Here is a 24,242-nt window from a genome sequence, read left to right on the forward strand (position 1 = left end):
AAATAAATTCTGAACAAAGGTCTCTTGTGGATGCCGTCCAATTTTCTGCTGAAATTTTCCTGATCCTTGGGATTACAAAACCCTCGGAACTTCCCCCGTCCCCTTTTCCTGGCAGCTCTCCATTTGAAAACCTCTGATTTAGGAGGAGAAATGTGTTTGACTGAGCCAGGAGTTATATACAACAGCTGGTCATCTGAATTCTTCTGGGACCTCTTCCTTCGAGGAGAAGGATCTCAGATGCTGGTGGGGCAAGAGGGAAGGAGGGACAGAGAATGAGAAAGTGTGCTAATAATGTTGGTATTTGTTAAGCACTTACTATGTGCAGAGCAGTGTTCTAAGCGCTGGGGTAGATACAGGGTAATCAAGTTGTCCCACGTAAGGCTCACAGTTAATCCCGATTTTACAGATGAGGTAACTGAGGCACAGAGAAGTTAAGTGAATTGCCCACAGTCACACAGCTGACAAGGGGCAGAGCCGGGATTCGAACCAATGACCTCTGACTCCCATGACTCTTTCCACTGAGCCATGCTGCTTAGTGGAAGGGGATCAAGGACAAAGAGGAGCAAACTCTTGAGGGAGGAGGTATGGGGAACCACACAGGAGGAGAAGGAGAGGGAGAGGGAGAGACATAAGAGTGGGGTGGAACTCAGTTAACTTCTCTGGGCCTCAGTTACCTCTTTTATAAAATGGGGATTAGAATGCGAGCCCTATGTGGGACAGGGACTGTGTCCAATCTGATTAGCTGGTATGTACCCCAACGCTTAGAACAGTGCCTGGCCCACAGTAAGAGCTTAACAAATAGCACAATTATTATTATTATTTCTACTAGGAAGAGGAGAGCGGAAGTAAAAAAGGACTCCGATAGCCAACTCTCTAGTACTGAAGAACAGATTTATACCCTCCTGCATACTCACGTGGATGTCTGCTGGATTTACTTATTTTTGAGCTCTCCGGTTGTAAAAATCTTTATGCCTGTCTCCCCTATTAGAGTGCACATTCCTTGTTGGCAGGGAGCCTGTCACTTCCTTTATCTGTTCTTCCCAAGCTTTTACTACAGTGCATAACACCAAGTAGACCCTCAATAAATGCCAGTCCTAAATTACTAAACTACTACTACATAGGTGACTGAGTTCTACTACCAACTACAACTGTGCTCATGACTAATAATAATGATGATGGCATTTGTTAAGTGCTTACTAATGTGCAAAGCACGGTCTAAGCGCTGGGGCAGGGGGTGGTGATACAAGGTGATGAGGTTGTCCCTCATGGGGCTCACAGTCTTCAACCCCATTTTCCAGATGAGGTCACGGAGGCCCAGAGAAGTGAAGTGACTTGCCCAAAGTCACACGGCTGACAAGCGGCAGAGGCGGGATTAGAATCCATGACCTCTGCTTGCCAAGCCCGGGCTCTTTCCACTGAGCCACGCTGCTTCTCTCTACTACTACTACCTACTACAATTGTCCTTCTGACTACTACTACTACCCGGCTCCGCCACTTGTCTGCTGCGTGACCTTGGGCAAGTCACTTCACTTTTCTGTGCCCCAGTTCCCTCAAATGTGAAATGGGGACTACTACTACTACTAATAATAACGTTGGTATTTGTTAAGCGCTTACTATGTGCCGAGCACTGTTCTAAGTGCTGGGGTAGATACAAGGTAAGCGGATTGTCCCGCATGGGGCTCAAAGTCTTTATCCCCAATTTAAAGACGAGGTGACTGAGGCACAGAGAAGTGAAATGACTTGCCCAAAGTCACACGGCTGACAGGTGGCAGAGCCGGGATCAGAACCCATGACCTCTGAGTCCTAAGCCCGTGCTCTTTCCACTGAGCCACGATTAAGACTGTAAGCCCTACATGGGACCACCTGATTACATCGTATCTACCCCAGAGCTTAGTACAGTGCTTGGCACATAGTAAGTGCTTAACCAATACCATCATTATTATTATTACTCTTATTATTACTACTGATACTACTACTTCCATTGTGCTGCTGGCTCAAGCTTCTACTCCATCTGTAGATGAGGTAGCCATTTCAGGAGAGTTTCCCGGCTCCACGGATCCCACAGAACAGATACGCTGCCCAGCAGAATCCAGTCAAGGTCCAGTTTGGTACAGTCTGGAATCCACCAATCCAAGAAACAAGGCAACAGAACACTGGTTCCCAGAAGTCTCCTCTTTGGATGCCACAGCTAACTTATCTGTCGCTCCCACCCACAGAATTCCCAGAGTGCCTTTTTGGATGCTAGGACAGCAGCCCAGGCCCCCAAAGGAGGACCTGGCCAGTCCACCAAGATGGCCCCCTCGGCCTACCTTCATTGTGGAGGTCCTGCTGAGGCTCCGCCCTCTCCTGCCTCAGAGCCATCCGCCGATAGACCACGTGGGCTCGCCCCTTCTCTTCCTCCTCCTGCTGTCCCCACTCCAGGGGCTCTATGAAGTACTCGCTGCTGTCCGTCCGGATCAGGCCGGCCTGGGGGACGCCGGCAAGGGGAGGAAGAACAGAGGATAAGAATGTTGGCAGATGTACTTGCTTTCTGTGTGACCTTGGCCAAATTGCTTAACTTCCCTGGGCCTCAGTTTCCTTATCTGAAAATGGGGATTAAATGCCTGTTCTTCATCCTGTTCAGACTGTGAGAGCTATGTGGGGCAGGGGCTGCATCCAATCTGGTTATCTTGAATCTACCCCAGTGGTTGACACATAGTAAGCGCTTAATACATACCATAGTTATCATTACCCTAGGCCCAAACCCATTGAGTCCGCCCTGGATTTTGTTGCCCTCTCTTAGCCCAGATATCTGGGCTGGGGGCTGTCAGGGGCAGGGGGTGAAGGGGGGGAATGTCTCTTCTTCTTCCTGATCCCTCCTACTTAAGGTCAAGCACCCTTAGCCCTGATGTGGCAGATGCTGGATAATAAGAGTAACCGCAGAATTTGTTAATCACTTACTATGTGCTAAGCGTGGTGCTAAACACTGGATAGATACAATCAGATCAGACCCAGTCCCTGCCCATATGGGACTCACAGTCTAAATGAGAGGGAGAACATCTATTTAATCCACATTATACAGATGAGAAAACAGAAGCCACAAGAAGTGACTTGCCAAGGTCACAGAGCAGACCAGTGGCAGAACTGGGCTTAGAAACCAGGTCCCCTGATTCCCAGTTCTGTGTTCTTTCCACTAGGCCATGCTACTTCTCATTTAAGCAATACTTTATTCACATTTTCATCCTGCCCACCCATTCCTGACTTTAACGCTAAGTTCTGCTCTCCAGGACAAGAGGTCTGTCTGACACTTAATCAGTTGATAAAAGGTACTTACTGAGCCTTTCGTATGTGCAGAGCACTACACTAGATATTTGGACCCAAGATGGAGGCTCTCAGGAAATTGAGAGGTGGAGAGCGATATACAACTGGCAAGAAATATGATCGATCGATTGACTGATTGAAGACCGCAAGAGCGGCCACCCTGTTCCCAAGTCCACCAGACTGCTAACAGCTCAGACGGAGACAGTGTGCAGACTGGCTCTCCATTGATTTGTCCTGTGGGAATCAATGGGCAGAAGCAGCAAGGCCAAGTGGAAATTGCATGGGCCAAGGAGTCAGAGGGCCTGAATTCTAATCCCAGCTCCTCCCATAGCCTAACTTTTGAATGTCCCCAAGACTCTGTTCCATGTCCCCTTCTCTTGTCACCCAACACCTTCTCAGGGAGCTCATCTTCTCATTTTAACTCCCTCATCTCCCTCTGTAATGCTGACCTATCAATCAATACATCATTTACCAAGAGCTTACTGTGTGCAGGGCACTGTACAGAGAGCTTGGTAGAATACAATATAGCATTATAACAGACACATTCCCTGTCCACAATGAACTCACAGTCTAGAGCGGGAGACAGACGTTAAAATTAAAAAAGATTATGGATATATACATAAGTGCTATAGGGCTGAGGTGGAGGGATGAATAAAGGGAGCAAGTCAGGTCGACGCATAATGAAGTGGGAGTAAAGGAAATGAGGGCTTAGTCAGGGAAGGCTCTTGGAGGAGATGTGCCTTCACTAATTGTCTGTCGGATATAAAGAGAGAGAGTGTTCCAGGGCAGACACAGCATATGAGTGAGGGGTAGGCAGAGAGATAGACAAGATCGAGGTAAACTGAGGTGGGCAGTACAGTGAGTAGGTTGACCTCTCTCCTAATCTACAACCCCATTTCTCCCCTTGTCTTTAAGACATCTCCTGCTGGCATCTCAAATTTTAGGCATCTAAAATTGAACTTCATATCTTCCCTCCTAAACCTGCTTTTCCATTTCTGTCAACGTTACCACCGGCCTCTTTGTTCCAGAAGCCCACAATGTCAGCCTCTCACTGTCTTTCAGTCAATAGATCAATCAGTAGTATTTACTGCCTGTTTAATGTGTATAGAGCACTGTACTAGGCACTTGGGAGAGCATTCAATTTCCTGCCAACCCCAGCTGGCCTGATCGATCCCCTTTCAAACTGTTATATTGACTGTTTAGCTCGTCCCTGGACTCCCAGCCTCCAGGCTCTCTCCACTGGCCTCTCTGTGAGCTGACAGAGCTGCAAGCCACCTGGTTCGCCATTCCCCAGAACGCTTCACAAGAGAAAGAGGAAGAAATTCTTGGTTGGAGCCTTGAACCCTGAACTCTTCAGAAACCACCAGGCCTCATGGTAAGGACTTTCAGAACTCGGGAAAAGTGTTTCCTATGTGGGGCGTGGCTGCGTGAGTGACCCAGGGTGGGAAAATTTGTTCTGCCTAGCAGCAGAAACAGTAAATTACTTATCCATGTTTTGGAAAGAGTCATTCTGGGTGAGGTTTCCACCCGGGGGCTCCCCAAAGGCCATCAGTCCTTTGAAGTCCTAAATAACAAAACATCGAAGACTGGATATATCAGAAGGAGCAGCATGGCACAGGACAGAAGCATAGGCAGAGGTCAGCCACCACCAGACCTGTGAACAGTTTCAGGGCTGGCTGCCCTCTGGGACCCTGAGCCTGCTTCTTGTCCATCTCCTGGGTCTCTCCGGCCCCTCTCTCTCCCACCGAGAGGCAGCGAAGATGACAGAGATGCTGTTTACACTGGACTAGGATCAACTCCATGCTAATTGCTGGATAAACCCTATGATTACTCTAGAGCAGAGGAAAAGCAGGCGCCGCAGACTGAATTTTGGAAACTGAAGGCTTAGTAAGGTGGTGTATGCCCACTTCTGAGTTGTCCACGGATTGTTTGGGAAACTCAGAAGAGTGTAATATGGGTTCTTTCTCAATGTCACGAAGAAGTGGGGCAGGGGGTGGGAGGGTAACTGCCTCCCTCCCTCCATCCCCAGGCTGCGGAGATGACCAACTGTGATTTAAAGCACTGTACAATTTTAGGAGGCAATCCCATGTTAGGAGACCTGTCTTGAAAGTCTATGGTAGTGTACATTCTGTCACCTTAAAATCTCCAAACCTAGGACTAGGAGAAACTTCTCCTGGCATTTTACACATCTAGGAAGCAGCCACATCTAAACCTACAGAAATAGCATGGCCTACTGGAAAGAGCACAGGCCTGGGAGTCAGAGCCTTGGATTCTTATTTTATTTTATTTTATTCTAATTTTATTGCCATTGTTCTTGTCTGTCTGTCTCCCCCGATTAGACTGTAAGCCCGTCAAATGGCAGGGACTGTCTCTATCTGTTGCCCACTTGTTCATTCCAAGCGCTTAGTACAGTGCTCTGCACATAGTAAGCACTCAATAAATACTATTGAATGAATGAATTCTAATCCTGGCTCTGCCATTTGTCTGCTGTGTGACCTTGGGCAAATCACTTAACCTCCGGATTTCAGGAGATGAAGATGTGAAGCCACATCTCCTCCAAGAAGTCTTCCCAGACTAAGCCCTCCTCTCTTCTCCCCCCTCCCCACCACACCAGTCTTACTTGCTCCTTCATTCATCCTCCCTCCCATCTTCACAGCACATATGTATATACTGTATATATAATAATTATTATTATTATGGTATTTGTTAAGCACTTACTATGTGCAAAGCACTGTTCTAAGCGCTGGGGTTGATACAAGGTAATCAGGTTGTCCCACGTGGGGCTCACAGTCTTAATCCCCATTTTACAGATGAGGTAACTGAGGCACAGAGAAGTTATGACTTGCCCAAAGGCACACAGCTGATAAGTGGCGCAGCAGGATTAGAACCCATGACTTTTGACTCCCAAGCCCAGGCTCTATCCACTAAGGCATGCTGATTCTCAATAGTTCATTTATCTATTTATTTATATTAATGTCTGTCTCCCTCTCTAGACTGAGTTCACTATGGGCAGGAATGTGTCAGTTTGTTGCTAAATTGTACTCTCCCCATTTCTTAGTACGGTGCTTTGCACACAGATTGAATGAATGAATGAATGAATGAATGAACCTCAGTTTCCCCCTCTGTTAAATGGGGATTCAATACCTCTTCTCCCTCCTCAGACTGTGAGCACCACATGGGACAGGGACTGTATCTGACCTGATTACCTTATATCAATCCCAGTGCTTAGAACAGTACTTGGCACTTAGTAAAGTGCTTAACAAACTCCACAATCACATACCAGAATGGAAGATGGTAGAAGGGGTAGGTGAAAGGCACCAACCATTGCATTCAAGGGCCCCAAATCAAATGCAAAATCAAAGCCCAGTACTTTCAGATGGAAAAGGAGGATTTGGGTTCGAGAGAGGGGAGGGGTTCAGTACCCTACATCAGTACCCATGATGTAGAGGGATTCAGCCCCCTTCCTTTTGCAGGACCAGTTACTGGGGCTAGAGTTTTGGACCATTCTGGGGTCAAACCTGACCTCTCAACAATTCGTATCCATGGCTTTGGACTTTTTGCTCTGATTCCGATCCTTGGATAAGCAGCTTTCCTGGGAGGCAATTGTGAACTAGCACGGAGAAGGTGACAACCCCCTGAGGGCAGGGATCCCGCCTACTTCTCTCTTGTGCTCTCCCAAGTGCTCAGTCCATTGCTCTGAACATAGTAAGTGCTCAATAAATACCACTGATGGATTGATTGCTGGTCAGCCTGCTTGGTCCTATTCTTTCAACTGTATTTATTCAGTGCTTACTGTGTACGGAGCACAGTACTAAGCACTTGGGAGAATTCAATACAACAGTAAACAGAGACATTCCCTGCCAACAACAAGCTTACAGTCTATTGCTGGCCACCCTTCTCTAGACCAGGCCGCCCCTCTTAGTTACATGGGACCTCCTGCCTCTTGTGTCACAACCAAAGATGAGAATCCACTGAGCAAGGAGGCAGCACAGCCTAGTGGAAAGTGTTCAGGACGTGGAGTCAGGAGACCTGGGTTATAATCCCAGCCCCGCCACTTGCCTGCCAAATGACCTTGGGAAAATCCCATAACTTCTCTGGTCCTCAATTTGCCTCAGCTGTAAAATGGGGATTCAATATCTACTCTCTCTTCCTCTAGACTGAGAGCCCCATGGGAGACACGGCCTGGGTCTGATCTGACTGTATTGTATAATAATGTTGGTATTTGTTAAGCGCTACTATGTGCAGAGCACTGTTCTAAGCGGTGGGATAGATACAGGGTAATCACGTTGTCCCACATGAGGCTCACAGTCTTCATCCTCATTTTACAGATGAGGGAACTGAGGCAGAGAGAAGCTAAGTTACTTGCCCACAGTCACACAGCTGATAAGTGGCAGAGCCGGGATTCGAACCAGTGACCTCTGACTCCCAAGCCCGTGCTCATTCCACTGAGCTATTGTATCTACCCCAGCACTTAGTACTGTGCTTGGCACATATCCTACATTGAAATATGGTGATGAGCCACAGCTGGGGGCTCATTCTCTGGAAGTGCAATAAATTTCTGGTTAACTAGTCCACTCTCAGTGCAGGAAAGACTGCGGGAAATACCAGCATGGGGAAACGTCACTCTAGGGGCCTTCACACTGGGCCTCTCGGACCGGACCCTACAGGAGAGGGAAGTGTGGGATGGAGGGCTGGGTTGGGCACTATTTTTGGCAATGAGGGCAATGTGGCTATCAAACACAGTGAGTTGGCCCCAGGGGTGATGATAAGGGAATTTTACAGAACAGTCAGCCATCTTAACCTGTCCTTCCAACCTCCCTTTCCAAATTCCTTGTCCCAGGCCCCAGGGGATAGGCTGCCCATCCATTCCCAATGGCCACCCCTCCCCCTTCAAGGCCAGCGAGCATTTCCCAGAGGGGCACCCTCAGCCAATCGGGCGGCCGGGCTGGGAAGGTGAGGGCAGGACCGGGCCTTCCCTTCACCCTTGGCTGAGCACCAGGGCAGGCGGGGCCGTGAGATTCACCCTGCTGGAGGGCTGCCAACCTTCGCAGGGAGAAGTCAGACGATCTGGCACGGGGCAGCGCGCCCATAAAGCCCACAGATAAATCTCTCTCTTGCACAGGCGTCTCCTCTGGACTCAACAGGCACCAAGGGATAATAATAATTTTGGTATTTGTTAAGCGCTTACTATGTTCAGAGCACTGTTCTAAGCGCTGGGGGAGATACAGGGTAATCAGGTTGTCCCACATGAGGCTCACAGTTAAACCCCATTTTACCGATGAGGTAACTGAGGCAAAGAGAAGTTAAGTGTCTTGCCCACAGTCACACAGCTGACAAGTGGCAGAGCCGAGAGTCGAACCCATGACCTCTGACTCCGAAGCCCAGGCTCTTTCCACTGGGCCATGCCCATCAAACCCCCACAGGAATGTCTGTCTCCCCCTCTAGACTGTAAGCTCATTGTGGGCAGGGAATGTGTCTGTTTATTGATTGAGACTGTGAGCCCCATGTTGACAGGGGCTGTGTCCAAACTGATATTCCTTTATCTAACCTTGAGCTTAGTACAGTGTCTAGCACATAGTAAGCGCTTAACAAATACCATCATTATTATTGTTCTATTGTACCCTCCCAAGTGCTTAGTACAGTGCTCTGAACACAGTAAGTGCCCAATAAATTCGATTGACTGACTGACTGAACTGTCCACAAGGGCAGATGCAGTATAGAACGGGAAGAGTGAGGGGGAACAAGCATCCAGCTAATTCAGCCTGAGAATCTAGTGACCCAGAAGGGAATCAGTCTAAGCAGCATGATATAGTTGATAGAGCACAGGCCTGGGAGTCAGAAGGTCAAGGGTTCTAATCCCGGCTCCACCACAAATCTGCTGTGTGGCCTTGGGCCAGTCACTTCACTTCTCAGTGACCTCATCTGGAAACTGGGGGTTGAGACTGTGAGCCCAATGTGGAACAAGGACTGTGTTCAACTCAATTTGTTTGTAACCACCCCAGTACTTGCAACGTGGCTCAGTGGAAAGAGCCCGGGCTTCGGAGTTAGAGGTCATGGGTTCGACTCCCGGTTCTGCCACTTGTCAGCTGTGTGACTGTGGGCAAGTCACTTCACTTCTCTGTGCCTCAGTTACCTCATCTGGAAAATGGGGATTAAGACTGTGAGCCTCACGTGGGACAACCTGATTACCCCCTATCTATCCCAGTGCATAGAACAGTGCTCTGCACATAGTAGCGCTTAACAAATACCAACATTATTATACAAGTCAGATCACATGGGACAACCTGATTACCCTGCATCTCCCCCAGCGCTTAGAACAGTGCTCTGCACATAGTAAGCGCTTAAGAAATGCCAACATTATTACAGTGCCTGGCACATAGTAAGCCCTTAACCAATACCGTAATAATAATAATTGTTATTATTATTGTTATTATTATTAGACAACCCTGGCCATTTCCCCTGGGGAGAGGGTCGGGAAGGGCCAAGAACAGGGGTGAGGGAACAGGGCAGAGGTTAGGAGAGCCCACCGAGGTAGGAGATACACAGGAGGAGGATTGACCCTCTGGCCGCCAGCCCCAACACATCCGGGTGGGCGGTGCAGATTAACCCTTGAGCGGTTCCAGCTCAAAGCCACAAGGAGCAGCTCTGTTCTTCTCTGAGGCTGGCAGCCTGCCAGCCTCTCCTCATTCGGGTAAGGCAATCCTTCCGACAAAGCCCCTGGGGCCGCTCCTGCCTACCCTCCTTTTGCCCCATAAAAACCAGCTTTAAAGCAGGGGGCTGCTGACGGACAACTGCTAAATTCAGGGAATACTGCGGCTTTCATCTCTGCACTCGCTGCCTGAGATCCTGGCTCTAGAAAGAGCTGGAATGCCCAACCCAAAGCTCAGCTCTATTCTACACAAAGCATACTGCCTTCCTCTCATGCCATAATGTGGAAAATCCTGAGCTTTCAAGGAAGGTGGCACACATTCTGACTGCTTTCTGACCTTTACGGGACAGACCTGCTATTATAAGAACTCATGTGCAGACCTCAGAATCTCCGAAAATGGTGGAAGAGACTATGTCACGGACAAATCAAACTTTCTCCCTCCTCAACAACTGTCATACCAGGGCTCAAAAGATAATCTCATACCTATTCCAGGGCTTAGCACAGTGGCTAACATGTCTTAAGCGCTTAATAAATAGCAACCTCATCATCAAAAGGGTGTAGAAGTAGGAATGTTCTCACTCATGAGAAGCAGGGTGGCTTGGGAGCTGTGGGACCTAGGTTCTATTCCTGGCTCTGCCACTTGCCTATTGTGTGACCTTGGATAAGTCATTTGACTTCTCTACACCTCAGTTTCTTCATTTGTTAAAAAGAGATTCAATCTTCCTCCCTCTTACTTAGATATGAGCCTGACATGGGAAAGGGAGAGTGTCTGACCACATTATCTTAGCTCTAACCCAGTGCTTGACGCATACTAAACACTTACGTAACTCCACAATTATTGTTATTACTATCGTCATGATTATTATTTATAATAACTACTCATCCTCCTGAGAGGCAGAGCCCCGAAAGCCATCCTTCTTACCCCATTACAAAAAAGGTGAGGTCCACAGCACATGAGCTGGCCCAGAGTCACACCCTAGTCCGAGCTGGAGCCCACCCCGGGCCCAGAAAATTCCAGAGTTCGCTCCCGTGAGCTTCAGGGGAGAGCCAAGAACAGCAGCAGAGGGAGAATGTGACGTGGCCCAGCTCCTCAGACTTCCTCCCCTTCAGCCCCACCAGACCTTTAGGCAGGCACCAACCTGACTCCTCCAGCCATCAGCTGGGGCACAGGCTGTGGGCTCCAGGCCCCAGAGAAGGGCACTGAGGTTGTAATTTCCAGTGGGAAAATTAACTAGAGAAGCAGAACAGCCTAGCAGATAGAGAATGGGTTTGGGAGTCAGAACCTGGATTCTAATCCCAGCTCCACCTCTTGTCTGCTGTATGACCTTGGGCAAGACACCTCAATTCTCTGAGCCCAAATTACCCCATCTGTAAAATGGAGATTCATTCATTCAATAGTATTTATTGAGCGCTTACTATGTGCAGAGCACTGTACTAAGCGCTTGGAATGAACAAGTCGGCAACAGATAGAGACGGTCCCTGCCGTGAGATTCTGACTGTGAGGCCCATGTGGGACATGGACTGGGTCCCACCTGATTAGCTCATATCTACCCCAGTACTTAGTGAGTGCCTGGCACATAATGATGATGATGGTATTCGTTAAGCGCTTACTATGTGCTGAGCACTGTTCTAAGTGCCAGGGTCCATACAAGGTAATCAGGTTGTCCCACATGGAGCTCACAGTCTTGATCTCCATTTTACAGATGAGGTAACTGAGGCACAGAGAAGTTAAGTGACTTGCCTAAAGTCACACAGCTGATCGGTGGCGGAGTCGGAATTAGAACCCATTACCTCTGATTCCCAAGTCTGTGCTCTTTCCACTAAGCCATGCTGCTTCTCTAGTAAGCACTTAAGAAATACCATAAAAAAAGCAGGCACCACCATCCGTGAGCCATCAGAGAGGGGCACTGGGGTTGAAGCAGAACCGGCAGGAAAATTAGTTTCAAATTAGCCTTAGTTAAACAGGACCCACAAGGGTATAATGAGCATCGGGCTACATGTGAGAGCAGGCTGCTCCCTGAACCCTGGGGGCTCAGGCTTCCTGTGTGCACAGGACTGTACTAAGCACTTGGGAGAGTACAATATAACAGACACATTCCCTGCCCACAAAGCACTTACAGACTAGAGGGGGTGACAGACATTAATATAAATGAATAAATTACAGATATGTACATAGGTGCTGTGGGGCTGGGAGGTCCAGACCCTATCTCCAAAGCAGGTGAATAACTAGCTGACAGTCACTCCCCTCCAGTTTCTACCCAAAGCTTAACAATCGACAGGCAACAGCTGCCCTGCCTTCATTCCCCAAGAAATCACCACACCAGATTCCCCTCTTGGAGGCAGCGAGTTGCTAAGGATCCTGGCAGGTTTCTAAGCATCCCTCCAGGTCCTGTTAACTGATAATAATAATAATTGTGGCATTTGTTAAATGCTTTCACTGTGTCAGGCACTATCCTAAGCACTGGGATAGATACGAGAAAATCAGGTTGGACACAATTCCTGTCCCACAGAGGGCTTGGAGTCTTAATCTCCATTTTATAGATGTGGTAACTGAGGCACCAAGAAGTGCAGTGACTTACCTAAAATCACACAGCAAGTAGAAGAGTCAGGATTGGAACCCAGGTCCTTCGGACTTCCAGGCCCATGCTCTATCCACTAGGCCAGGCTGTTAGCTGAGCTATCGAGAGGCTCTCAGCTTTCTCAATGAAAACCGATCTGTTGGGCAGCCTTTGGTCTCAGACCCTTTCAGGATGCACTGGGTGGAATATTCTTTCTCAACAAGATAATCAAGGAATCCCCACCCGACTCCTCACCAAATTCCCAGGAATCCAAACTGAACTCCTAGGGGGATGCTCAGGAATGTTACTGCAGAAGTTGTTTCCTGCCCAACATCCAGTGTCTCTGGGCACTGCAGTGAAGGCAGACGACTGACTGACTTATTGACTGGCTATAGAGGAACTTTGCTTTTTGCTGGGCCTGGTTCCTTCTCCCCTTGCCCCAAATTAAAGCACTCTAAATAATTGATACTTCCAAACCTAAGTTCCCAAGGATTATATCTTACATTTTTTAATGGTATTTTTTAAGCACTTATTTTGTTCCAGGTGTCGTACTAGGCACTGGACTAGATATAAGCTATTTAGGTTGTACACTGTCCATGTCCTTCATGGGGCTCACAGCCTTAATCCCCACTTTACAGATGAGGGAACTTGGGCACTGAGAAGTGAAATGACCTCCCCAAGCTCCCACTGCAGACAAGTGCCCACTGTTGGGCAGGGATTGTCTCTATCTGCTGCAGAACTGTACATTCCAAGAGCTTAGTACAGTGTTTTACACACAGTAAGCGCTCAATAAATACGACTGAATGAATGAATGAAAGTGGCGGAGCCAGTATTAGAAACCGGGTCCTTCTGACTCCCAGGCCCATGCTCTAATCACTAGGCTATGCTGCTTCTATTGCAGTATTCTAGTGTACTCTCCGAAGCATTCAGTGCTCAGCACAGAGTGCTCAATAAATACCACTGATTTATTCATTGACTGATTGGTAGTCTATGGACCCCCCAAGGTACCGTGACTTTAAGGAGGAGAAAGATCAAGGGTCCCCTAAGGAATTCAAGGCTGGAGTGGGGGAATGGTCGGGGAGGGGACTAGTTTGGAGACCAGCAGGGAAATTCCTTAACGATAAATTGAGAAGTCCTCGGGAGAGAACTGGCCAGTGACCTCCATCAAGGCCGGCCCATTTCCACTCTCTGAACAGTCATGAACCAGCAGCTCAAGGAAAACCCTTAGGCTGTCCTGGGAACAGATGTGCCCAGCTCCCAGTGAAAGGAGCCCTTGAGTGACCAAGGACAGGGGTCAAATCACCCTCAAGACGGGAAACCCCAAGACAGAGACCGCCTCTCCTGAGGCTGGGCCCCCAAGCACTGGTTTTCTTGTAGCAAGAACCGAGGGTGGGGGGACAGGCAGGTTGGAGAAGCCTGCATCTGAACAGGAAGATTAGCACAGGTTAGGAAATGTAGGGAAGAGACTGCTTTCTCTTCCTCTTCCTCCTCCCTCTCCTCTTCCTCCTTGCCATCAGGTATGCCCAGCATGGCTTCCACACCTCATGATGGCTTAGGGACTGGAGTGGCTGCAGCCATGATGATCTCTGGGGAGTCTCACAGAGATTTTCTGGGGTTTAGGGGTTTTTTTTTATGGTATTTTTTAAGAGCTTACTATGTGTCAAACACTGTTGTAAGTGCCGGGTTAGAAACGAGAAAGGCAGCGGGGCCAAGTGGAAAGCACACAGGACTAGGAGTTAGAAGATCTGGGTTCAGTATATACGACTGATTCCTCATCTGCAAAATGGGGTTTAGATACTTGTTCCTTTTCCTTCTTCAGTGGTGAGGAACTGTGTCCGATCCGACTGCCTTGTATCTATCCCAATGCTTAGTACACTGCTTGGTACATAGTAACTGCTTAATAAATGCCATAATCACTATTATTGTTATTACCCTGCTCTCCTCCATTGTTCGGAATTTTTGTGTCCCCTTTAGAGTGTTCTGACAACATGGGTGCCACTTCCAAGATACAGGGCTGCGTGGCCCAGAAGTCAAGGCGGAGTGAAACTTGGCATTTAAAATAAGCATTCTGGACATAAAGGCGTCCGGTGCCCTGTCAGTACTGGGCAGGATACAGACCAGTTGAAAACCATATGAACAAGTGTAAAACCAGACAGATGGCCACCCTACTAGGCAATGTCAATGGGACAGAAAAGCCAGTGAATGGGGGTGGGGATCAGGGGTTGGTGTCAGGAAAGAGAAAAGAAGTACTTTTTTAGTTTCCTGCTTCTCCTGAGTGGAGGATTCCTCATTAATCATCCATCCCATCGTATTTATTGAGCGCTTACTGTGTGCAGAGCACTATACTAAGCACCTGGGAAAGTACAATACAACAATAAATAGTGACATTCCCTGCCCACGACGAGCTTACAGTCCAGAGTGAGGGAGACAGGTATCTATACAAATAAATAAAATTACAGATATGTAATAATAATAATAATGTTGGTATTTGTTAAGCGCTTACTATGTGCCGAGCACTGTTCTAAGCGCTGGGGTAGACATAGGGGAATCAGGTTGTCCCACGTGGGGCTCACAGTCTTAATCCCCATTTTACAGATGAGGGAACTGAGGCACAGAGAAGTTAAGTGACTTGCCCACAGTCACACAGCCGACAAGTGGCAGAGCTGGGATTCGAACTCATGAGCCCTGACTCCAAAGCCCATGCTCTTTCCACTGAGCCATGCTACTTCTCCACTCAATAAATATGATTGAGGAATGAATAAGTGAAAGAGAGCTGGTAAGCGACTGACAAGGGGCTGGAGGGGGGCTGACAGGCTAGCTGGGACCTGGTAAAGGACTGGGAAAGGACTGGATCGGGGCTGGAAAGGGGTTGGCAGTGGGCTGGCTGGGGGCAGAGAGGGGGCTGGTTGGGGCTGGTGTGCCCCACTGACCTCAAATCCAGGAAGAGTCCTAGGGATGAGCAATGGGGTCGGGGGATGGAAGCAAAGAAGTGGGCAGTTCACAGACCTGGCATTTGGTTGGGAGATTCTCACCTGACTGCAAATCAAGGGAAGAAGCCTCCCTGGGGTTCACCGGGCCCAGGGCCTTTAGTCTGTGAGGGGAAACCCCCTCCCTACCATAACCTCGCACCTAGCCCAGGCCGCAGGAGAAGCGAGAGTCCCGGGAAGGTGACGTTGAACCGGAGGACCGCCCCTACCCAGGTCCCAGCCCCGGCCCCCAGCCCTGCCCCACCGCCAGCCCCGGGGCTCACCAGTCCATCGCAGGTGCTGATGGCGACGACCGCCCCGGGTATGCCGGTGACACCGCCGCTGAACAGGCAGCCCTGCGGCAGGGGCTCCCGGCGCCGCTCCCGGAAATCCTCGTGCCACTCGACCGAGGCTCCCGGGGCCACCAGTCGCCGGTTAGGCCGCAGACGCAGGTGCAATTCCTTCCCGAACACGGTGACATTGAAGTAGAGGGAGGACTGCCCCGGGCTGCTGGGGTCGGGGGGGCTGCGGGGCTTGCGGCGTGGCAAAGACCAGGGGGTTGGCGAGGCCAGGTTTGACGACTGGAGGCCGGACGGGCCGCTCCCGGCTCCCGCAGGGGTCGTCGCTGCGGGGCGAGACACCACGTGCGAAACGAAGCGTCCCCGGTGGTCCACACTGAAGGGCACGACCACGCCATAGTCACCTTGCTTCCCGGACCAGAAGGGCTCTGTTGGAGACAAATGCAAAGAGAAAGGGAGAGAGAGACAGGCTTCAGGGCAGCTGGTGCACAAGCCAGTTACATTTGCACTTTCCCAAGCATTTAGTACAGTGCTCTGCACACAGTAAGCGGATTGTAAGAATGAACGACCAGAGCTTGGGGCAACGAGAGGGGGAGAGGGCAGGCCAGCCAGGAAGGAGAGTGTGGGGTGTCAGGAGGAGGAAGGAGGTGCAGAACAGAAAGGATTTGCCAAGAGTCACCAAACCCCCTACGAGTTCTTTTCTCAGGGCTCACACCCATTTTCTCCTGCTGCCTCTTGCTTCTGGTTTCTGAATAACAAGAAAGCACGTTGCAGCCTTAAACGGGCCAGAAAGTAACAGCAACTAAATCTTTGACCCCGGTCAAGCCTAGCAGAAAAAATGACTCTCGACAGGGACTTGCGCCTCTTTACAAGCTAGCTAGCGGCAAGCATGCGAAATATGTGCACCATTTGGTGAATCCTGCCAGCGGTTCCTCCCCGATGAATTAATAAACTCCACTGCAGGAAAATCAATGACCCCATTCCCCAAACTCTCCCTCCCCATGCACACACCCTGTAAATTCCCAGAGGGTACCTGAGGAAAACTGAGAAGCGGGGAGGGCAAAAGGAGCTGATCTCCCAGCTTCCTATCTCTCCCCATCCTTCACTCTGCTGCCCACATCATTTTTCTACAAAAACGTTCACACCATGTTTTCCCACTCCTCAAGGACCTCCAACAGTTGCCCATCATCTTCACGTCAAATAGAAACTCCTTATTATCTGCTTTAAAGCACTCAATCATCTCACCCCTTCCTAATTCACCTCACTGCTCTCCTACAACCCAGCCCACACACTTTTCTCCTCTCATGCCGACCTACTCACTGTACCTCGATCTTGTCTATCTTACTCCCGACCTCTCGCCCTCATCCTGCCTCTGGCCTGGAATGTCCTCCCTCTTCCTATTCATTCATTCATTCATTCATTCATTCATTCAATCATATTTATTGAGAGCTAACTATGTGCAGAGCACTGTACTAAGCGCTTGGAATGTACAATTCGGCAACAGAGACAATCCCTGCCCAACAACAGGCTCACAGTTTAAATGGGGGGACAATTACTCTGCCCACCCTCAGGGCCTTATTCAGTCAGTCAATTGTATTTATTGAGCACTTACTGTGTGCACAGCACTATAATAATAATAATAATGTTGGTATTTGTTAAGCGCTTACTATGTGCAGAGCACTGTTCTAAGCGCTGGGGTAGACACGGGGGAATCAGATTGTCCCACGTGGGGCTCACAGTCTTAATCCCCATTTGACAGATGAGGTAACTGAGGCACAGAGAAGTGAAGTGACTTGCCCACAGTCACACAGCTGACAAGTGGCAGAGCCGGGATTCGAACCCATGACCTCTGACTCCAAAGCCCGTGCTCTTTCCACTGAGCCACGCTGCTTCTCTGGGCTTGGGAGAGTACAATATAACAATATAATAGAAACATCCCCCGCCAGAATGAACTTACACCTCCTCCAAGAAGCCTTCCCCAAGTCCTCTTTTCTTTTTCTTTGACACCCTTCTACATTGCCCTGACTTGCTCCCTCTATTGATCCTCCCCGCCCCAGCCCCACAGCACTTAGATAAATATCTAGAATTTATTTATATTAACGTCTGTCTCCCCTTCTAGTCTGTAAGCTCACTGGGGCAGGAAATGTGTCTATCATATTGTTCCGTTATACTCTCCCAACCGCCTAGTAAAGCGCTCTGCACGCATTAAGTGCTCAGTAAATACAAATGACCGACAGATTGACAGGTACGGTGAGTGGGTGGAGGGAGAAGGGAAAGAAGATGTCAAACAAGTGATCTCCGGGAAGTCTGATTCACTCTACCTGCCTATCTAGGCAGCAGGCATCATCCTGCCAGCCAACGGTGCTAACCCAGCATAAAAATACACCTGTCCAAACAAACACACCTAGCAACCCCAAATAAAACCCCCGGTTCCAAATTGGGTAGCGTGCTCATGCCAACACAACCACTACAACTAAAAAGAGAGTGATGGCGGTCCAAAAAGTGACAAGTTTGAAAGGCTAACCACTGCTGCTCAGAGGGTCCATGCCAAATGCCCTTGCTGAGAAAGCAGAACATGGTCCGAAGTCATCTGTAGTCTTAGTGATAGGTGATCTACGGTCACGGCCCTGGGGCTACATTGCGATTTCACACCGACGCCCCTTCCTCTCCCGCTCCAAACTCTGGACCGCGCTGCAAATAAAGCCAAGGATAGATTTTTTTGCTGACTTGTGAGCCGGGTCTGAGCCGAAATTCTCATTTTCGCAACATCCTCCTCCCCCCTCCTCGTCCGCATGCTGATAAAAGGGAGAGTGGCTTTAGGAGTTGAAAGCACTCTTCTTTTGGTGCCCAAAGGACTGCTAATTTTCTTCCGATTGAAATCACAAGAACGCTGAAGAGACGAGGAACGGATAAAAATACATTTTGAAAATGGGATCTTCAGTGTACATTCAAATGCACGGGCTTTTTTCTGGATGCGTAACCCATGTGAAGGAGAATGTACTGATCCGAACATGTACGCCACGTCTGCTTTTGTGCCTGTGTAGATCAGACATTTGTCTATCTTTGTTCAGATGTGAGCTCATGGGATGTGGATGCATGTGTTTATGCCAACGTTAGTGTGCTCGTGAGTTTGAGCATTTACGTCACAGTGTTCATTTCAGTTGTCTACGTGTGCCTGTCCCACATTACCTCGATGTCCACATAGGGTGTGTGTCTGAGGTTGTGTGTCCAAAGTCCAGAAACACAATGTCAATGAAGAGGAAGAATGAGGGACACAGAAGTCCTGAGGGTTGACTCGGGCTTGCTTCTCCAACTTTCCCCCTCCCTCCTTACTCCCCCGCTCTTCTGATCTCCAATTCCTCCTTCCCCCAACAACAGACCCCCTGGAGCCAGTCGGCAAGACGAGCGGAGATCTGGGGATGCCAACCAACGCGGCCCAGCCAAAGAGTGTTGGGCAAGTCGCGCACCCACACGCACGCGTAAACGCACAAACACATGAAGCCCATAAACCCACGTATTCACAGACACACGCACTAGTCCACACTGGTACAGAAACCAACTAGAACACACATGTGCACACCCACAGATACACACGTGCATGAACGCAAACCGGGGCACACATGCTGTCACGCACGCACACCATTCGATGGCAAACGTACACTGGTTAGAGCACAGGTCTGTGAGTCAGAAGGACCGAGTCCCGAGTTCTAATCCCGCATCCAGCACTTGTGTACTGTGTGACCTTGGGCAAGTCACTTAACTTCTTTGGGCCTCAGTTACCTCATCTGTAAAATGGGGCTTAAGATTGTGTCTAATGCAATTACTTTGTATCTACCCCAGAGCTTAGTATACTGCCTGGCACATAGTGAGCGCTTAACAAATACCACTATTATTATTATGCAAATGCACAAACTCACACAAGGACAGTTACCAAGTAGAGCCCGCATATACATACCCCAGATACACAGATGCATGCGTGCAGACGCACACGTCCATATGCACGCACACACATGTCCAATCATTCACTGGCATTTACAGAGCACGGACTGTGGGCAGAGCACTGTACTGAGCGTTTGGGAGAGCACAGTGCCACAGGGTTGGGAGACAGGGTCCCTGGCCACAGTGAGCCAAGCCCAGCCATCGCACGCGCATTGTTCCCAGCCACGCACCCACAAGCACACGCTCATACACAGGCATTCCCAGCCATGCACACGCAGGCATACACTGGCACAAAGGCGTTTATAGTAATAACAACTCTGCTATTTGTTAAGCGCTTACTCTGTGCCAAGCACTGTTCTAAGCACTGGGGTAGATACAAGCTAATGAGGTTGGATCCGGTCCCTGTCCCACATGGGACTCACAGTCTCAATCCCCATTTTACAGATGAGGTAACTGGGGCACAGAGAAGCGACTTGCCCGAGGTCACACGGCAGACAAGTGGCGGAGCGGGGATAAGAACCCTACGGCCTCTGACTCCCCAGCCCGTGCTCTTGCCGCTGGGCCATGCTGCTTCCCAGCCCTGCACACACAGGCACACAGACGTTCCCGGCCGTGCACCCACAGGCACACTCTGGCGCACAGGGGTTCCCAGCCGTGGACACGCAGGCACACTCTCGCACACAGACTTTCCCAGCGTGGAAACGGAGGCACGCTCTCGTCCGCAGACGTTCCCAGCCGTGCATCCACAGGCACACTCTGGCACACGGGGGTTCCCGGCCGTGGACACGCAGGCAGACCCTCGCACACAGACGTTCCCAGCCGTGCATCCTCAGGCACACTCAGGCACACAGGGGTTCCCAGCCGTGCACCCACAGGCACAATGCCATTCCCAGTGGTGGACACACAGGCACACTCTCGCACACTGACGTTCCCAGTCGCGCATCCACAGGCACACTGTGGCAGACAGGGGTTCCCTGCCGTGGACACGCTGGCACCCTCTCGCACACGGTCGTTCCCAGCCGCGCATCCACGGGCACACTGTGGCAGACAGGGGTTCCCTGCCGTGGACACGCAGGCACCCTCTCGCACACTGACGTTCCCAGCCGTGGACACGCAGGCACCCTCTCGCACACGGTCGTTCCCAGCCGCGCATCCACGGGCACACTGTGGCAGACAGGGGTTCCCTGCCGTGGACACGCAGGCACACTCTCGCACACAGACGTTCCCAGCCGGGCATCCGCAGGCACACGGGTGGCAGACAGGGGTTCCCAGCCGCGGACAGGCGGGCACACGGGCACGGAGACATTTCCAGCCGTGCAACCCACAGGCGCGCTGTGGCACCCGGTGGCACGGGGACGTTCCCGGCCGTGGACACGCAGGCGGCCGGGCGCACCCCAAGCCCCCGCCTTCTCCGGCGGGCCCCGTCCGGGTTACCTGGGGCCCCGGTGGCGGCCAGCCAGCAGTTGAGGGGGAACAGGCAGGAGAACACGAGGCGGCTGTAGTCCATCGGGAGCCGGCGGGCCGGCGGCCAGATCCTGCGGGGACGAGCTCCCGGACCCTCCGGGGGGCGCGGGGACAGCGGGGCGCTCGGGACTTTCGGGGGGCGCTCGTGGCTTTCAGGGGTCGCGTGGCGCTCGGGGATCGCGTGGCTCTCGGGGGGCGCTCGTGGCTCTCGGGGGGCGCGTGGCGCTCGTGGCTTTCGGGGGGGGGGGGGGGAGGGGGTTCGGGGGGCGCTCGTGGCCTCCAGGGGTCGCGCGGCTCTCGGGGGTCTCGGAGCTTTCGGGGGGCGTTCGTGGGGCGCTGGCGGCGCTCGTGGCTCCCGGGGGCGGCGTGGCGCTCGGGGCGCGCGTGGCGAGGGCAGCGGCGCAGCGCCGGTCCTTGCAGGGCGGGCGCTGGCCGGGGGAGCCAGGGATCCGGCGAGCCCGCCCCCTCCCCGCTCCGGCCCGGCCCACCCTTCATTCATTCAATCGATCGTTCATTCATTCATTCATTCATTCATTCATTCGTGCAGTCGTATGTACGGAGCGCTTACTGGGTGCAGAGCACTGGACTGAGCGCTTGGAAAGTACAGTTCGGCCACAGATGGAGACAATAATAATGTTGGTATTTGTAGAGCACTGTTCTAAGCGCTGGGGGAGATACAGGGTCATCGGGTCGTCCCCCATGGGGCTCACAGTTAATCCCCATTTTACAGAGGAGGTGACTGAGGCCCAGAGAAGTGAAGTGACTTGCCCAAGCTGACATGTGACAGCTGACATGTGGCAGAGTCGGCATTCGAACCCATGACCTCTGACTCCCAAGCCCGGGCGCTTTCCACTGAGCCACGCTGCTTCTTCCCTGCCCACCGACGGGCTCGCGGTCTAGAGGGGGGAAGGCGGACCACGAAGCAAGTAGACAGGCATCACTACCATCAGAACAGGTAAATAGAATTATAGATATTTACACATCCTTAATAATATGCACAAATCTGCACAAGTGCCGTGGGGCGGGGAAGAGGGTAATAATAATAATAATAATAATAATGTTGGTATTTGTTAAGCGCTTACTAGGTGCAGAGCATTGTTCTAAGCGCTCGGGGTAGATACAGGGTCATCAGGTTGTCCCACGTGAGGCTCACAGTCTTCATCCCCATTTTACAGATGAGGGAACTGAGAGCAGAGGGAGGGAGTCGGGGTGATGGGGAGGGGAAGAGGGGCAGAGGAAAAGGGGGCTCGGTCTGGGAAGGCCTCCTGGAGGAGGGGAGCTCTCAGTAGGGCTCTTCAGTTTGTTAACACGAGAACTTGCTGAAAAAGAACAGTCATAATAATGATGTTGATATTTCTTAAGCGCTTACTATGTGCCAAGCACCGTTCTAAGCGCTGGGGTAGATACGAGGTCATCAGGTTGTCCCAAGTAGAGCTCAAAGTCTTCATCCCCATTTTAGGGATGAGGTAACTGAGGCACAGAGGAAGTGAAGTGACTTGACCACGGTCACGCAGCTGACAAGTGGCAGAGCGGGATTAGAACCCACGCCCTCTGACTCCCAAGCCCGGGCTGTTTCCACTGAGCCACGCTGCTTCTCTATTTCCCGTAATTTCATAGGCCCCCTCGCCGGGACGGGGGAGGAGGAGGAAGCCAGAGAAAAGGGATCGGAGGAGCCGCTGCTGCTCTGAGACAAGCAGCATGGCTCAGTAGAAAGGCTCCCACGGGCTTGGGAGGTGGAGGACCTGGGTTCCAATGCTGCCTCCGCCACCTGTCTGTTGGGTGACCACGGGTAAACTGCTGTCAGATGGGGGTGAATAATAATGTTAGTATTTGTTAAGCGCTTACTGTGTGCCGAGCACTGTTCTAAGCGCTGGGGTAGACACAGGGGAATCAGGATGTCCCACGTGGGGCTCACAGTCTTAATCCCCATTTTACAGATGAGGTAACTGAGGCACAGAGAAGTTAAGTGACTTGCCCACGGTCACACAGCTGACAAGTGGCAGAGCTGGGATTCGAACTCATGACCTCTGCCTCCAAAGCCCATGCTCTTTCCACTGAGCCACGCTGCTTCTCTAAGACTGTAGGCCCCATGTGGGACAACCTGGTGAACTTTACCTACCCCAGAGCTTAGAACAGTGCTTGGCAAGTAATAAATGATAATGATGATGATATTCGTTAAGCGCTTACTATGTGCCAAGCACTGTTCTAAGCGCTGGGGTAGATACAAGGTCATCAGGTTGTCCCACGTGGAGCTCATAGTCTTAATCCCCATTTTACAGATGAGGGAACTGAGACACAGAGAAGTTAAGTGTCTTGCCCAAAGTCACACAGCTGACAAGTGGCAGAGCCGGGATTAGACTGTGAGCCCGTCGCAGGGGTTGTCTCTATCTGTTACTGAAATGTACATTCCAAGCGCTTAGTACAGTGCTCTGCGTATAGTAAGCGTTCAATAAATACAATTGAATGAATGAATGAATAGAACCCATGACTTCTGACTTCCAAGCCCGTGCTCTCTCCACTAAGCCACACTGCTTCTCAAGTAGTAATAATAATGTTGGTATTTGTTAAGCAGAGCACTGTTCTAAGCGCTGGGGTAGATACAGGGTAATCAGGTTGCCCCACCTGAGGCTCACAGTCTTAACCCTCATTTTACAGATGAGGTAACTGAGGCACAGGGAAGTTAAGTGACTTGCCCACAGTCACACAGCTGACAAGTGACAGAGCAGGGATAGTAATAAATAGTAAGCACTTAACAAATACCATCATCATTATTATTATTATCCCCATGCCCCATGATTCCCCCTGCTCCACGTCCCCGGGTCTCCTGGTGCTAGGCCAGTGTCCCCGCCATTTGGATGCCATCTCTCCATCCTGGGCAAGGGGCAGAGGCAGGGTGACGCAGACAATGATAACAATAATAATAATGATGGTATTTGTTAAGCGCTTACTATGTGCCAAGCACTGTTCTAAGTGCTGTTTGACTTATACGGTGATCAGGTTGTCCCACTTGGGGCTCACAGTCTGAATCTCCATTTTTCAGATGAGGTCACTGAGGCCCAGAGAATTG

General features: G+C 50.7%; 1 protein-coding gene across 1 annotated transcript in view; it reads right to left on the minus strand.

Moving 5' to 3' along the window:
* ADAMTS14 (ADAM metallopeptidase with thrombospondin type 1 motif 14) overlaps positions 1 to 21,245 on the minus strand; it is a 70,228-nt gene extending 48,983 nt beyond the window's left edge. The window contains exons 1-3 of the mRNA XM_029059322.2: positions 21,146 to 21,245; positions 15,758 to 16,200; positions 2,310 to 2,466 (exon numbers count right to left, since the gene is read on the minus strand). Coding sequence (XP_028915155.1) covers positions 2,310 to 2,466; positions 15,758 to 16,200; positions 21,146 to 21,218 — 673 coding nt within the window. The 5' untranslated portion in view covers positions 21,219 to 21,245. The remainder of the gene's footprint in view (positions 1 to 2,309; positions 2,467 to 15,757; positions 16,201 to 21,145) is intronic.
* Positions 21,246 to 24,242: the final 2,997 nt, after the last annotated feature.

The sequence above is a fragment of the Ornithorhynchus anatinus genome, chromosome 3 (assembly GCF_004115215.2).
Source record: "Ornithorhynchus anatinus isolate Pmale09 chromosome 3, mOrnAna1.pri.v4, whole genome shotgun sequence".
Lineage (NCBI taxonomy): Eukaryota > Metazoa > Chordata > Mammalia > Monotremata > Ornithorhynchidae > Ornithorhynchus > Ornithorhynchus anatinus.